This window comes from Salminus brasiliensis, chromosome 21, assembly GCF_030463535.1.
Source record: "Salminus brasiliensis chromosome 21, fSalBra1.hap2, whole genome shotgun sequence".
NCBI classification, from domain to species: domain Eukaryota; kingdom Metazoa; phylum Chordata; class Actinopteri; order Characiformes; family Bryconidae; genus Salminus; species Salminus brasiliensis.
In genome coordinates this window covers 10,474,503-10,489,751 of record NC_132898.1, presented here as the reverse complement: position 1 = coordinate 10,489,751, position 15,249 = coordinate 10,474,503, and the positions used below count along the sequence as shown (strand labels likewise).

At 36.0% G+C, this 15,249-nt stretch overlaps 1 protein-coding gene across 2 annotated transcripts in view; it reads left to right on the top strand.

The window, feature by feature from the left end:
* The window catches only part of ephb2b (eph receptor B2b), a 173,575-nt gene extending 162,299 nt beyond the window's left edge, over positions 1–11,276 (top strand). For both annotated transcript variants that reach the window (XM_072666148.1, XM_072666147.1), the window contains exons 14-16: positions 3,110–3,303; positions 5,280–5,435; positions 9,580–11,276. In XM_072666148.1, the coding sequence (XP_072522249.1) occupies positions 3,110–3,303; positions 5,280–5,435; positions 9,580–9,688 (459 nt within the window). In that variant the 3' untranslated portion in view covers positions 9,689–11,276. The remainder of the gene's footprint in view (positions 1–3,109; positions 3,304–5,279; positions 5,436–9,579) is intronic.
* The last annotated feature ends 3,973 nt before the right edge of the window (positions 11,277–15,249 follow it).

Here is a 15,249-nt window from a genome sequence, read left to right as displayed (position 1 = left end):
TTTTCAATTCTGTTAACTCAAAGACACCTGGCCTTCCTAGCTTCAGCTTTATATGTGAAACAAATGTGTGTAACTGAGGCTGAGAACTCTCTTCTATTGAAAGGATTCTAGGAAACCAAAAGTCGCTTTTTTATCGCATCACTTCATTTCTAAGAATGTGGATTGTAGCTGAAAACATTAATTAATGGAGACGATGTTACCATCAACACCATTCAGAAGCTCAAAAAACCACAAGCTCCATCACTCAGATTTACAGAAGTGGAGCAGTTAACACAGAGAAATAGACAATTCTAAACACAGAGTGACAGCAGGAATTTCCTGTTACAACTTGCAGCACATCTTCTAAACATAGTTTAGTTGGCGTTGTGCTTTCTTGAGCGGTTGTTAATCATGTTTGGTCTGACAGTAATTACATCTCTGCATATGAGTAAGAGCTGTGAATTTGAAGCAGGCTGTAGCACCAGGCTCCCATCTCTGTGAATGAGGAGAGGGCAAATACTTAAAACTGAAAGTAAAATACAGATTTTTAACAGAAATAATTTAGCATAGTAAAAATAAACCATATGGACAATGTTTCTCCAGAATATCCTGTCCTTTATTTGTGTCTTTAGCTGTATTAATAGCTTCATGATTCTTCTTCTTCTTACCTTTAACTGTTCCAAGCATAATTGTTTTGGTTTTTTTTCAGTTTGGTTATCTGGGTCTTCCAGTGAGAGATGATGATTTATGTGATCAATGATCAAGGGTGCTGCAAAATAACTGGTTTATTCAAATAAAACATGAATTCATATATTAATTAGATTAGAGGGTATGCATTTAGAGGGTATGCATTGACGCCACGTTCTCGCTGGAACACACCTCCTTAATTTAAAACTTTCAGCAACATGACTTCGTTTATAAGGAAAACAGGCAAACCAGGAATGAAACAAGCAATTATCTGCTAATCCATCTAAATTCCATGGAAATTAATCTGTTGTCTTTCATCTGGTTTCATTTTTGTCTAGGAGAAACTCCTTTTTTTCCTCTGGGTGGTTGCAAAGCCAGCCTACACAGTTTAGTGGTTCAACAGAGTTGTGAGAATACATGCACCACAGCCCAATGCTGAGGAGCTATGTACTGTTCAAGCCGATGCGTGGTGTTATTATTTATTTTTTTTTATAAAAAGCAAAACAACTTAAAGGTTTCTTTTGTTTAATGTGGGTGTGGTTAGGGTTGGGGTAGATGTATGTACAGTATTTACTAAATATAGTAATGAGGAAATCAGAATGACAGAAATACTGATTTCTGTGTGTGTGTCTGTGATGATAAATGGCCTCCCTGGGCCTCCTTCAGAAAGAGATAATGATCACAGTGTGTTTATGAAGCAAACAGATCAATCCTATTCTGCAGTGCTGTCTAGCTACCAGTATTCTGCCCAAGTGTTAACACATAGTAGACTTACACATGCATAGTGAAATGTGGTAAGGTCTACTTGCAGTGAGCCATATCACAATATCAGAGTTTGTTGTAACAATTTTTTAATGATTTTGCCTCTGTATGCTGTCTCAATGGATTTGCAATGAAACAATTGAGATGTGATTGATTAAGCGTTTAGGAATTATGGAATTTTTTTACATAGGCCCTCCTTTTTCACAGGCTTAAAAGTAATTGTACAGTTGAAAAAATAACTACCTAGATTTCTGCATTGGTCATTAGTAAAATTTGGTCTACATTTACATTATAGACAACAAATAGTAAGGGAACATCTTTGTTAACTACTTAAAAGAGGTCATTGACAAAATGAGTTTCAGTTAAGGTGTTTACAGTGCAGGTTTTACAGGTGATTACAGGTGAGAAATCAGCCATATTTAACATTAGGTATGATAATTTATTTCTTAGTTTTTCACCTCTGTATTTTTACTGTTTGGAAGTTATGTAATATATAGCATTTCATGTCTTTTACACAGTCCTTGGTTTTCTTTAGTATAAGTTTGTCACAATGTACAGTTGTGTATCATCTGCATAACAATGAAAGTTAACATCATGTTTGCTTTTAACTGTGCCCAGTAGCACAGTATGTATAATGGAAAATAGTAACGGCCCTAAAATTGAGCTTTGCTGTGTTCCATATCTCACTTTTGTATTATTTGTGTAATCTTTTACCTTAATGAACTGATCATGTTCAGTTACAGTGTTATCTGCTACCCACTGTAGACGTTTGCTGTTCCTATGATTCCAACCATGTTCTCTAATCTTTCTTAAGGGATAGTGTGTTCTATTGTATCACTGAGGCAGAGTAGTACTACTAAAGGGGCAAGAAGATCATTTGTTATCTGTACTAGAACTGTCTCTGCTATAATGAGGTCTTATTTCAGAATTCAGAATTCATCATATGTGTGTTTCTTGTGCAAATATGAGCAATTCTGTTTCTAATGGTAGGTTAGAAATAGGTCTGTAGTTTGACAGTATACTAGCATCAAGATTTGGTTTCTTAACTAAAGGTTAAACTGCTAACTTAAAGGCTTTAGGTACATGCCCCAGGCTAAGGAATGAGTTTACTATTGTTAAAAGAGGGTTGATTATAACATATAAGTACTTCTCCTAGTAGTTTGAAGGAATGATTACCTTGGTTTCTTACAACTGTAGACCAATTCTTGAAAGTCTGTAAACAAAAACCAGGATAGACAAAAGCAAGCCTCTCAAACATCAGCAACTCAAAACAGCGGCGAACATTGCCTATGTAGGGTAGTGTTTGGGGTTTGCACAAATCCAAAGCATTAAGAAACAAGTCCTATACAAATCCTGACCAGACCTCTAAATCTCTAATCTCTAAAACTCACACAGGAGGCTAAAGTTGAGTCAAATTGAACTTTAGATTTTGCCCAAAATGGACTGTTTTCCTAAATGGGGTTAAATTAAGACTTCATTTATGGTGCTTTATTTAATGTTCTGATTAAAGTATTAGGAAAAATAGTGGTAGTTGTACTCATTTTTATATCGGGTTTACAGCATATTTCTAGTCTATACATTTTTAATGACATGTTGTATTATGTTTGCTGGCGTTGTAGATTGTGGTTTTTATTCTCATTCTCTTGTAAACATGGTCAAATCTCTGTCTTGTTTCCTGCAGGTTATAAACGCCATTGAGCAGGACTACAGGCTGCCACCGCCCATGGACTGTCCCAGCGCCTTACACCAGCTCATGCTGGATTGCTGGCAGAAAGATCGCAACAACCGGCCTAAATTTAGCCAGATCGTCAACAATTTGGACAAAATGATCCGCAACCCCAACAGCCTAAAAGCCATGACTCCTCTGTCTTCAGGGTAAAGCAAGCAGCAATCCTTGACACAGAATTAGTTAAACTTCTGTGTGACTTTGAAATGTCAGAATTTTACTTTGTTTATTGTAACCTGAAGAAACATAATCCTTACATCATTTGATGTTTTTTTGCATTTGATAAAATAGTGATTATTTTAATTCTTAGTTTTAAGCCTGGACAGTATTTTTGAAGACAAAATGCATATTTTGTCATAATGTACAAAAAGTATCTAGCTATGTATGAAATACTTATATAATATATAAAAGAATATGACCGTTATCTGCTAGTTTGTGCTGTGTGCACTGTAACTTGTGTGATTGAACAGCTAGACTTGTTCTCTCAATCCAATTAAGTAAGTAAAAGACAAACATGCCACCTATGTACCGAATTTATTGTTTTTTTAAAAGTCTTTGCTGCTATTAACAGATAAGAAACAAAACATTCAGTATATCTTATGCTTAATATATAAAAATAGAATTATCATTATTATTTTCAGATCTAATACTGCATATAAGGAGAAAAAAGTTAAAACATGTCTTAAAGATCTGTACAGTATTTATGTCAGCAAATGTAACTGAGATTTTCTGTACTGTATATGACAAAAAGGAATATGATACTGCTTAAATTGTTCCAGTCGAGGGAAAACCCATATATGCAATCTGATATGTCTATGGTTAAAAAGGCCTCTAAAGTTTTCTTCACAGTGGCTACTTTCTCAGACACATTTTAGCCATTATACCTGGCTTTGTCTGGGTATGTGGGTGTGGAGTTACATTTTAGGTATGTGTGCATGGGATCATTTTAATGGTTAGTCTTGGTGCCAGCCATCTCCAAACCCACTCCCATGTGTCCTTGAATTCCGGATTGAAAAACCAAAATGGATTATGACCTCAATAGGAATATCTTCAAAGTTTTTGAAAAAAATCTGTTTCCATAATGTTTGCGAATTCTTTGGTTTCACTTGCGATCTCGTAAGCACAGCTCGTTTATGCCAAACACTTTGTTTCTTTTGGCACCACGCTGCTGTGTGTAAATAAAATCTGCTCAGGTTTGATAGACCACGACATTTAGTCCAAGGCTTGAGGCACTCTCTGATTCCTTATGACTGTGCAAAACAAAAACACATTGGAAACCATCTATTTTCTGGTCTAGTGTAAATGCATTCACATTTAAAACATCCAGAATGATATTATGTTGATATGCAATGGCTCATTATAGGGAAAGTCACCTGCACAGTATACTTTACTCTGGTGGTGATAGAAACCAGCAGGCATGATCTAAAGGTTATATATTTTGGGCACAGTTGTGCAAAAACCTTCGATATCCATTTTTTCATTATGTTAAAATTTCATGATAAAGTTTTGTAGATATAAGGTTTTGTTGCTATGTAATGATGTTTGTGCCTCTAAAGCGACAAATATGAACAAAAAAGCAAGGATAAGCAGGAATAACCTCAAGTCATTTCCAGATCACATAAAGGTACTGCCTTTTACTACATGAATGGCAGTTGTAACTGGAATATATTTTAAATAATATAAGGACACTGCTATGGTGTTAATTCATCTGAGTGCTAGCATTTAACATCCAAGAGAGGTGATTAGTCTGGTAGACTTAAAAGGTGAAGCAGATCATCATTAAAGTATTACTTCAAATTAGAAAAAACTTGCTAATGCAGAGTTCACACAGTTTTGAGATCGGCGGCCCCCTCGTTTAGGGTGAAATTAATTATAAAACAGCATACAATTTAAAAAAAAAAGGGAAATTTGTTACAGGGCTCATCTGCAAGCTTTGTGAGATATCAGTATTACCAAATCTAGTGCAGTCCTAACAAATAACTATTGGCACAGCAAACATGTAAGAGATGTATGAGAACAATAAACACCATTAGACAGTTTTACAAAACTTAAAGCTTACATTTAATTACAGCAATGTGTAATCATTACTGTACATGTTAACATGTCCACTCTCTGTCCTGTGCAGTGTGCACTTGCCCTTGCTGGATCGCAGTGTGCCCGACTTCTCCAGCTTCAGCACTGTGGACGAGTGGCTAGATGCCATTAAGATGGGCCAGTACAAGGACAACTTTGCCAACACTGACTTCACCAGCTTCGACCTGGTCTCACAGATGACCATGGAGTAAGTGCTGCTTCAAAGATAAAGGTGGAGCGCTATATGTATATGTGTTAGAAGGTGCAATATATGCAGTGTTTCTGAAATGAGTTTTCACTTAACTAAGGCTGTTAATACAGCTTGTGAGATATAGGGATTTAAAAGTTGCAGGGAAATAGTGGTACCATCAAAAACAAGTTCAAAGAGAAATGTTCGGTGCAGTGCATTGGTTTAAGTACAAAATATATTAGACAACAGGGTATCCTATACCATATACAGGAAATAGCTGTATACAATAAGATTCTAAATGAGCCGTAAATGTGAACATTAACAGTTTGCAACGCATGTAGCCTAAGCAGTTTAACATATAAATTGATGAACTTACATATTTGAGGTGATTTATTTAACCTGTCTTATGGATTCCATTGATTCCATGGTATACCAGAGTACAAACTTAGCTTGTGAGCATTTTCCTTATTGTCCAATAACTTTAAGTGGTGCCTCACATGTAATTTCATATTTATTCTTAACTTCTTAACTGATGATGTGGAAAACAGTGTAGCCTGTTACACTCTGAGGTCCCATTAATTTATGATGCATTACAGCAGCAATTATTTATTATTTTAATACTTTACATATATTTAGGATTCAACATAAAGGATTCTGTTGCTAAAGCATATTGTAGTTTGTCCTACAAACAAAGCTACTAAATACTAAACAAACACCGATAAATAAACAATGTAACAACATGTGTATTCAAAAAAGAAAGGAAACAGTAACCTCGTGCCATAGCCGACACAGTCATTGTGTTTAAGAAGAAGGGGTAATATGTTGGTATTATTTTATAGGAAATCAAGGGAAATATGTAATCAGCCAACAGCTGCCCTCTTCCAAATGCATATACAGTGGGGGAAAAATTATTTAGTCAGTCACCAATTGTGCAAGGTCTCTCACTTAAAAAAATGAGAGAGGCCTATAATTGACATCATAGGTAGACCTCAACTATGAGAGACAAAATAAGAAAAAGAAATCTGAAAATCACATTGTCTGATTTTTAAAGAATTTATTTGCAAATAATGGTGGAAAATAAGTATTTGGTCACCTACAAACAAGCAAGATTTCTGGCTGTCACAGACCTGTAACTTCTTCTTTAAGAGACTTCTCTGTCCTCCACTCATTACCTGTATTAATGGCACCTGTTTGAACTCAGTATAAAACAGTATAAAAGACACCTGCCCACAACCTCAAACAGTCACACTCCAAACTCCACTATGGTGAAGACCAAAGAGCTGTCGAAGGACACCAGAAACAAAATTGTAGACCTGCACCAGGCTGGAAAGACTGAATCTGCAATAGGCAAGCAGCTTGGTGTGAAGAAATCTACTGTGGGAGCAATAATCAGAAAATGGGAGACCTACAAGACCACTGCTATTCTCCCTCGATCAGGGGCTCCACGCAAGATCAGAGCCCGTGGGGTCAAAATGATCAGAAGAACGTTGAGCAAAAATCCCAGAAACACACGGGGGGACCTAGTGAATGACCTGCAGAAAGCTGGGACCAATGTGACAAAGGCTACCGTCAGTAACACACTACGCCTCCAGGGACTTAGATCTTGCAGTGCCAGACGTGTTCCCCTGCTTAAGAACATATCCGGGCGCGTCTGAAGTTTGCTAGAGAGCATTTGGATGTTCTGGAAGAGTATTGGAAGAATGTCTTATGGTCGGATGAAACCAAAGTAGAACTGTTTGGTACAAACACAACTCGTTGTGTTTGGAGGAGAGTGAATGCTGAGTTGCATCCAAAGAACACCATACCAACTGTGAAGCATGGGTTGGCAACATCATGCTTTGGGGCTGTTTCTCTGCAAAGTGACTAGGACAACTGGTCTGTGTACATAAAAGAATGAATGGGGCCATGTATTGTGAGATTTTGATTGCCAACAAAGGATATATAACAAAGTATTGAGATGAACTTTTGTTATTGACCAAATACTTATTTTCCACCATTATTTGCAAATAAATTCTTTAAAAATCAGACAATGTGATTTTCTAAAAATTCTTTCTCATTTTGTCTCTCATAGTTGAGGTCTACCTATGATGTCAATTACAGGCCTCTCTCATCTTTTTAAGTGGGAGAACTTGCACAATTGGTGACTGACTAAATACTTTTTTTCCCCACTATATAAGAAGAAAAGGCATGGTGTAAACATCTCACGTACATGACGTGTGTTTAGGCTCATACATGTTGTGTGCATGTTGCTGACCAAAATCTACCACACCAGGTTTTGTACATCTGCTCTAAAGACAGTGAAGAGAATAATAAAAAATCTGATTGAAGCTTTGTATGGAGCTCAGGTTTGACAAACATTAAGGTTTAAAACCCAAGGTTAGCACGACTCTGTAATTCTCCACATGTTTTCCTATCTAACTATTGTTCCTTTGTTAAGCTCTTTTGCCCATAAGTTTGAATATTTTGGAGCATGTGTAATGCTTTCACTGTGTTTGCTGCCATCTTTCAACATGAGGCATAAACATATTACTGTGAGTACGGGCAGTAACAGAGCGGGTCCGCTGTGGAGTACATCTCACTAATGATCAAGATCAAGAAGAACTTGTCATCCAAATAATAGTCCACATCACAGACGTACTGTGAAGTGAGATGACTGATCTCCAGGGCCACAGTGAAGTCAGTGTTTACTGGACCACACAGTACAAGTGACTAAGACACAGACTACACATAGTGCAATTGCTCATACTGCCATATGCCGAAGTCACCACTGGTCAAATGACATGTTTTGTTAAGTGTGAAAATAAATTAGGTACACATCTGCTGAAGAAAATACACATATTCATATTTTAATGCACCAAATGAAATTGTTGTCTCTACATAGCAATGAATTACCAGTTAAAGATGTTATGGTACTAAGCTGAATTCTGTTTTTATAGATATACAGATTTGCCAGGTTGGATACAACAGTGCTAAACTTTCCAGACAAATACAAAACAAGTCATTTTAAATCAATAATGCGTTCCAAATGTAGGTATTTTGACAAATATAAGTTGAAATAAATTCATGCCATTGCGCTTGTGTCACATTTTGGCATGGCTGAAAAAGAAAAAGAAAAAAGCAGTTACAAAGCCAAACTGTGTGGAAAACATTTTGTGCTATTTTGCTATGTGCAATGTAAACATGAATGCACTGTAACTCTCGTAACCCTTAGCACATTTGAATCAGAAAAAGTAGTATTCAACCAGATGATTTCCATTCTGTCTGGGGGAGGGGGTACAGAGAGGGGTTAATACAGGTGAATAAGCTGATACAGTAAAATATAATTACCATACAAAAGTATGCCACAGCATATTTGTAATTGTGCAAATTACATGTCAGTCTTAACAGCATTATAATGTGACACAAGTGTTGGTGATTTATTTAATTTTATTTTTTTGCTCTTTGATGAAGCACTACAACAAAAGAATAGTCTGGGTAGTAATCGTGATGGGTATCTCAAGACACAGACAAAATAAAGTCTTGCATCTAGCGTGTTTAGTAAACATTTCCTTTGTTCCCCGTCTGCATTTTTTAAACTGTCCCACGCAGTGCAAATGCGAGCTGTAACGGAGCACTTTCACATTCCTTTTGCCTGGCATCATTCTCTGTGATACCTGTACCAGACACGCAGCCCAACAAAAACAAAGACATGCCGTCATTTCACACTTATCTGATAGTTTCTGCAACAAACAGGATGATGGGGATCATACTGGAAGCTAACTGAGGAACTCATATGCTGATTAGTCGTGAGATGACATTCTGGGTCTGTTTTGACAAACAAACGTGCTTTATGTGGAAGAATTCTGCAGTTATTATGTCTGCATTTGTGTGTGTGCATATGTGTGTATTACACATAGTTATGACAAAACAAATACTTTTTTTTATACAAATACTTTTTTATACAATACTTTAATACTTCAGTATGTTTAAGTGCTGATACATGTTTTACTTTCAGGTATACGTGTTAGATATTTACACTTTTAATTAAGTAATTTGACTAAAAGTAAATTAAGCATATTTTATTATGAATTTAAAACTTTTACTTTATTTATCTTACTTCTGAATATGGAATGTATTTGTGTGTGACCCCAATGTTTTGACATGGCTGTGTGTGCATCCATAGAGACATCCTCAGGGTGGGCGTGACACTAGCAGGACATCAGAAGAAGATCCTAAACAGTGTACAGATGATGAGGGCGCAGATGAACCAGATCCAGTCAGTGGAGGTTTGACCCTCGAAGCCTGTGCTGGACAGTAAAGGAGACAGGAGTGAGTGGTCAGATGGAAGTGGACGCTCTGGATCCCTGAGCTTGGTTTTCCCACTGGACCACTATGTTCCTAAAGGAATTTTCTCCATCCCCTTCATCCCAACTCTCTTATCTTTCCTCCAGCATCCCCCACCATGCCCCACAAACCTGAGAGTGCAAAAATCAACACAAAAACAAAACAAAACAAAAAAACAAAAAGCATCTAAACGTGAAAGCCTGCTGCTTGCAAACGTTGCAAGCCAAACATAGCAAAGCAACATAGCAATTCTTTTTTCCTCAACCACAAGCATGCTTTTCTTCTTTCTTTTTTAGTTCTTTATATATACATATATTTTTATTTTTACCTCCTTGTTTTTATCTATGTTCTTTAAAATTAAAATTAAAATAATTTTTTAAGAAAAGAGGAAAAATAAGGCTATGTGAACACAAGGAACAAGCGTAACCTAAGTGGATTTCAATTAAAAGGATACCCTTTAAAAGGGCAAGGAGGTAAACAGAGGTACGGCGGACACTTTTCCGCACCAAGCGCTTTTTACATTTTTGTTTTTTAGGGAAAAAATGAATATGGATACGAATATGGACCGCCAGCTCAATGGCTGCAAGTGTGGAAAGCCTAAACCCTGTGCCACTGTTGACAGGCGGGTGGGAGCAAGAAAGGAGACAAACACCATGAAATGGAACTTCCTTTATGGCAGCAAAAACTGCCATGAAGAAAATAGGAGACTTTTGACGATTTTAGACGTTTGAAACACTTGAACAAAGAAAAAAAAAAAAGATGTCTTCTTATCTAAATATTACTCGTGTTGACCGTGTTGATTTTGTGATGACGTTTTTTCCCCCCCTTTTTTTTGGCTTCCATTTTCTTTGGGGAGAAAAAAACTGTTTATTATTCTTGTTGTTTAATTTCTCTTTTTAGACATCAAAACCTGCCAAATAGGACGCTTTCCTGTCCTACCTCACAGGTCCTTCTGTACATATCAGACATGCTTGAACTGGATGTTTTAGTCAGAAATGTATAATTATTATTATTATTATTTTTATTTTTTTTTAAACCATTGCCAGATTCTCTCCCTAGGCAACACAGTGGTTGCAGATTTCCGTGATTTAAGATAGGACACATCACATACTGTATGCTACCCCTTTAAACATTTAAACAAATTGTTTAGTGTGTTTTATTAAGAATTGTTTACAAAGAAGGACCTTGAGCGCACATTTATTGTTATTTTGTTGACCTGTTGACCACCTCCTTTAATTTAGTTTTTTCCAGAGCCCTAACATATAGAATGTGTGTCTAAGTGTGGGTTTTGGCTAGGTGAGAAGTGACAGCATGTCATTTGTTGAGTTAACTTCAGGCGTGGATTACTCCACTTTACAGATCACTGTGTTGATGTTCTATTATTATTATTATTTTTATTTTATTTTTATTTTATTTTTATTTTTTTACTGTAATGAAGTATTACGATGTGTGAAAGCTCAGTAGGAGGCAATACTTTAAAGGCAGTAATGTCAAGTGAGATCACTGCCTAATAAATAAATAGAATTATAACATTCATTAATTCTGACAATGGTACTGCTAAAGAGATCCTTCACCTGGAAATGCTAACACTGCTAATATCAAAGGAAAACTAGTAGCGGCTATGTTAGCTTTGTACAACTAACATCATATGGACTATTTCTTTGTTTATGTTCTTTGTTTATGCCACATTAGCATTTCTTCGTGGAGTAATCCATGAAGAAATAATAAAACGTCATGTGAAGCCTACGCATACAGTCATATGCAAAAGTTCAAATTTAAATTAAAGATTTTGTTGATTTTCTAAATGAAACTTTTTTTTTATTGCAATATGTTAAAATATTGGCAAACAAATATGTAAAAAAAAAAAAACAACTAAATAGTAATTATGCTTTAGAATGTGAAGAAGAGTTCTCAAAAGCACATTGAATTTGTTAAGGGGTGTCCAGACATTTAAATGATTTAAAATATGTGTAGGCTTCTGACATACTTTATCCAGTTATGCTAGCATATGTGTAGGCCTCTCACACAAATACATGTTAGCACGCTGGCTAATTTCTGTGAATTGCCTACACATACTTGTAGCATAACTAGCCAATTCAGGAACATGGTGATATTCTAGACATGGTTGATGGTTTGGTATCATTTGACAAAAATCAATCAACAGACCTTTAAAGGCTTTTATAAATGCTCCTAAACACTATTTGCCACCTCTAGTCCTCAAGGTTCATGCTTTCTTACTTTCTTTTAAAAAAAAATATATATATATATATTAGTGTAAAAAAAAAAACATCAAAAACATGTAAATATCAATGTAAGTAGATTTCCCCTTTCAGAGTTTTTTTTTCTTAAAGATGTGTTGGATTTTAGTGTACAGAATTTGTTTTTGGGTTTTTGTTTTATTAAGAAAATAATGGAGAGCTGTTTGCTTCAAATGTTGGGGCCTTTTTGGTGTTATAGAGAAGGCTGTGGGGTGGAACAACTAAACCGAGCACTTCCAACTTCTTTCTTGTGGGCCTTCTGGGCAATGTAGCAGATGCAAAAACACAAGAAAACAGAGACATCTTCAGCTGTGCTACACTGATTAAGTATGTGTGTGTGAGTGTCCTGGCATGGAGGTCATTTGTGGTTACCAGCATTCGATTACACTTTGTCTTGCTCAGCTCACAAGAGAGTTCCTCCATTTCATAACCTTAGGATCCACATCTACATCTTTAAGAAATTACAGCATCTCTCCTCATTTGACTACACTTCAAGCTTAGATGAGTGAGCTTAGTTAGCCAATCTGAACTGCGGATCTAAACTGCTTAACATAATGAAGTGCAGTGCCCTCCTTGTCATGATTACAGAATCTTTCGAAGAAATGTTCACTTATCAGATGTACACTTCATACACTGACATTTAGCACATGTTTTTGATGTGTTTAAAAGAATATTTATTTTGAGCTCACTCTAATGGCCCATATCATGAAAAAACATTGTTCTTGCTTTTTGGAAATAAGACTTGTATGTACTAGTTAAACTACGTGCTGTTCACCCTACCTGACACAACCATGTATGTCATATATGCCTATATCCTAAAGGCACATGAACAGCCTGTTTAAACAAACTACACATTTATAAGTTCCAGCAAAAGTGGTGAATATGTATCCTTTAAAGTAGCAAATTCAGACAACATTTGACCATCCCTGCTATGCATTTGATATGTGTGGGTTATTCTCAGAGGAAGGCCAAGCATAGAAAACATTTTAAGTGACTAAAATGTAATTACTTTCAATTTTGAATATACAAAAAGTAATGCCTGGTTGAAAATTTTAAATTTGATTTTAATTCATTCATTTACCTTACAGTCTCAAGTTTTCTTACAACTTTAGTTATAATGTGTTTTTTAAGATTAAATATTATAAAGCTAATCATTAAAATATACATTTTACAGAATGTAAACAAATATGTATATTTTTGCAGTTTATAGCATTGTTATTTTGGTTGACTTTTTGGTTGTTGTTTTTTTTTTATAAAAAAAGATAAATAATATACGTAATGTGAAACAGGAACGTAGGGTGGTTGTGATAATTAGAATAAGAAAAATCATGAAAATAATTAGGATTTAGCTGTACCATTTTACACTCCAACTCATCTTCTCAGTTATATAAATATTGTTTACACGTACATTACATGATGGTTGTGACGCTGGTGACATGGTTTCAGGCAGTTTTATGGGAATGACTCATATGCCTAAAAGTAGTGTAGTTGTTTCAAACTTTGTATATATGTATGCACTCTATGCTCAGTAGTCAGGGTGTCCGTTTATCTAAAGAACAGTGTGGCTACAGAAATGAAACTGATTGGTTGGAAGAAAAAACTACAACCATACAGATTATATCTAAAAAAAAAAAAAAAAAAAAAAAAACATATGATATTCGCAATTCTGCCAGTGTAATAAAAACAAATATAACAAAAATAAGCAAACAAACAAAAAAAAACAATAAGGCCCAGATTCATACTCTCAAATGCACCTTACACTGAGAAAGATTTGAAAATCACCACACTGCCCTGTGCTGTTTCTCACCAATTTATATTTCTGGCCAGTTATTTGTTGTTGCTGTATTTAGTCCCTATATTTATTCACAAAAATAGCGCTTCTCCCAATGGACAGTCCACCCCTGGTGGTGGGGGACAACAGGGAGAAAAAGAAAGCATCTAGGCCCAGGAGAGATTTAGAGATAGAAAAAAAGAACATGCAAGATTATTTCCATTTCCATTTACACAATTCCAAGCGTTTCACAAGACCCATACCTTGTGATCAAAACAGAGCATTTTCAGTATTTAATGGCTGCTAGCTAACTGCTAACTGTCTTCCTAAGAATAGCTTTTCTCTCTCACTTTGTGCTTCCTGCTTTTTATTCTTCATCTCTCCATCCCCTTATCTTTCTCTTTAAACCTTTCTCTCTACCTTTTTTTCCTTACACAATTTCTTGCTTGCCCTTTCTCCTTCTCTCCCTACCCCCCTTCCCAGACCTCCTTTTTTCTCCCATTCTTGCCTCTCTGCCTTGTTTTTCTCATTAGATCTCTCTCAAATGTTCTCTCTCTTTCTCCTTCTCTCTCTCTCTCTCTCTCTCTCTCTCTCTCTCTCTCTCTCCATATCACATTTTTGTCTGTCTGTCTCTCTCTCTCCTTTTTTTCTCTGCACACTTACTGTCATTTCGGCCTGAGTAAAGCAGAGGCCCATACCACGTGGTGATTTATACTGAGGGAGTGAAGTAATCAAAATCAGTTTGTTTCGGTTTGGGCACTAGCGTGCTTAGCCTAGTAATTGTGTATTTGTGTAATTCTAATGCTTTAAGGTGCTTCAAAGACATGGTGCTTCAGTGCTATTTGGAAGGTGTACTAGTAAATTATTAGAAGTGAGGTGTTTTTACTTGCTGTGTTATTACTGGCACTTCTATGTTTAAAAAATGCAGCACTCTCACCGCTTACCCAGTGCCCCAGCTCAAAGAAATGTGCTGCTTCTGAAATAAAGTTGGGATTAAACAGGAATAAGATTTAAATATGCAGTCTGAATTATCATTTATGGCAACTGGGTCAGAACTGAGGTCTCTTCACACAGCACAGAATATTTGAATCTTCTAGCTATAGATGTTCTTCCAGTCCACTATATAGTCTGCATCCCAGTTTGTTGCAGTAACCGAGCAGACCAAGGAATTTACCTTTCTCAAAGATTCTGTTAGGGTTACAGCCATTTTATAAGGCATGTATGGCTGCACTGTACATATTGTCACTTGCGTAACAAAACCTTGTATTTTTGGAATAGTAACTTGAAATGGTAACCAACTTAGCAAATGCTATATTCCAGGTATCTTCGGACCATTTCTGTCGGTTCGTTCGTCATTACAAGTTCTTGCAATTTAGGATTTTCAAATGGTTTTAAAATAATACCAAGATGGGAAACTGTTCTGAGCTATGAGGTTTTGAAATGTCTTCCCAGAATTAGTGGCCAGCAATGTAGCAGAATT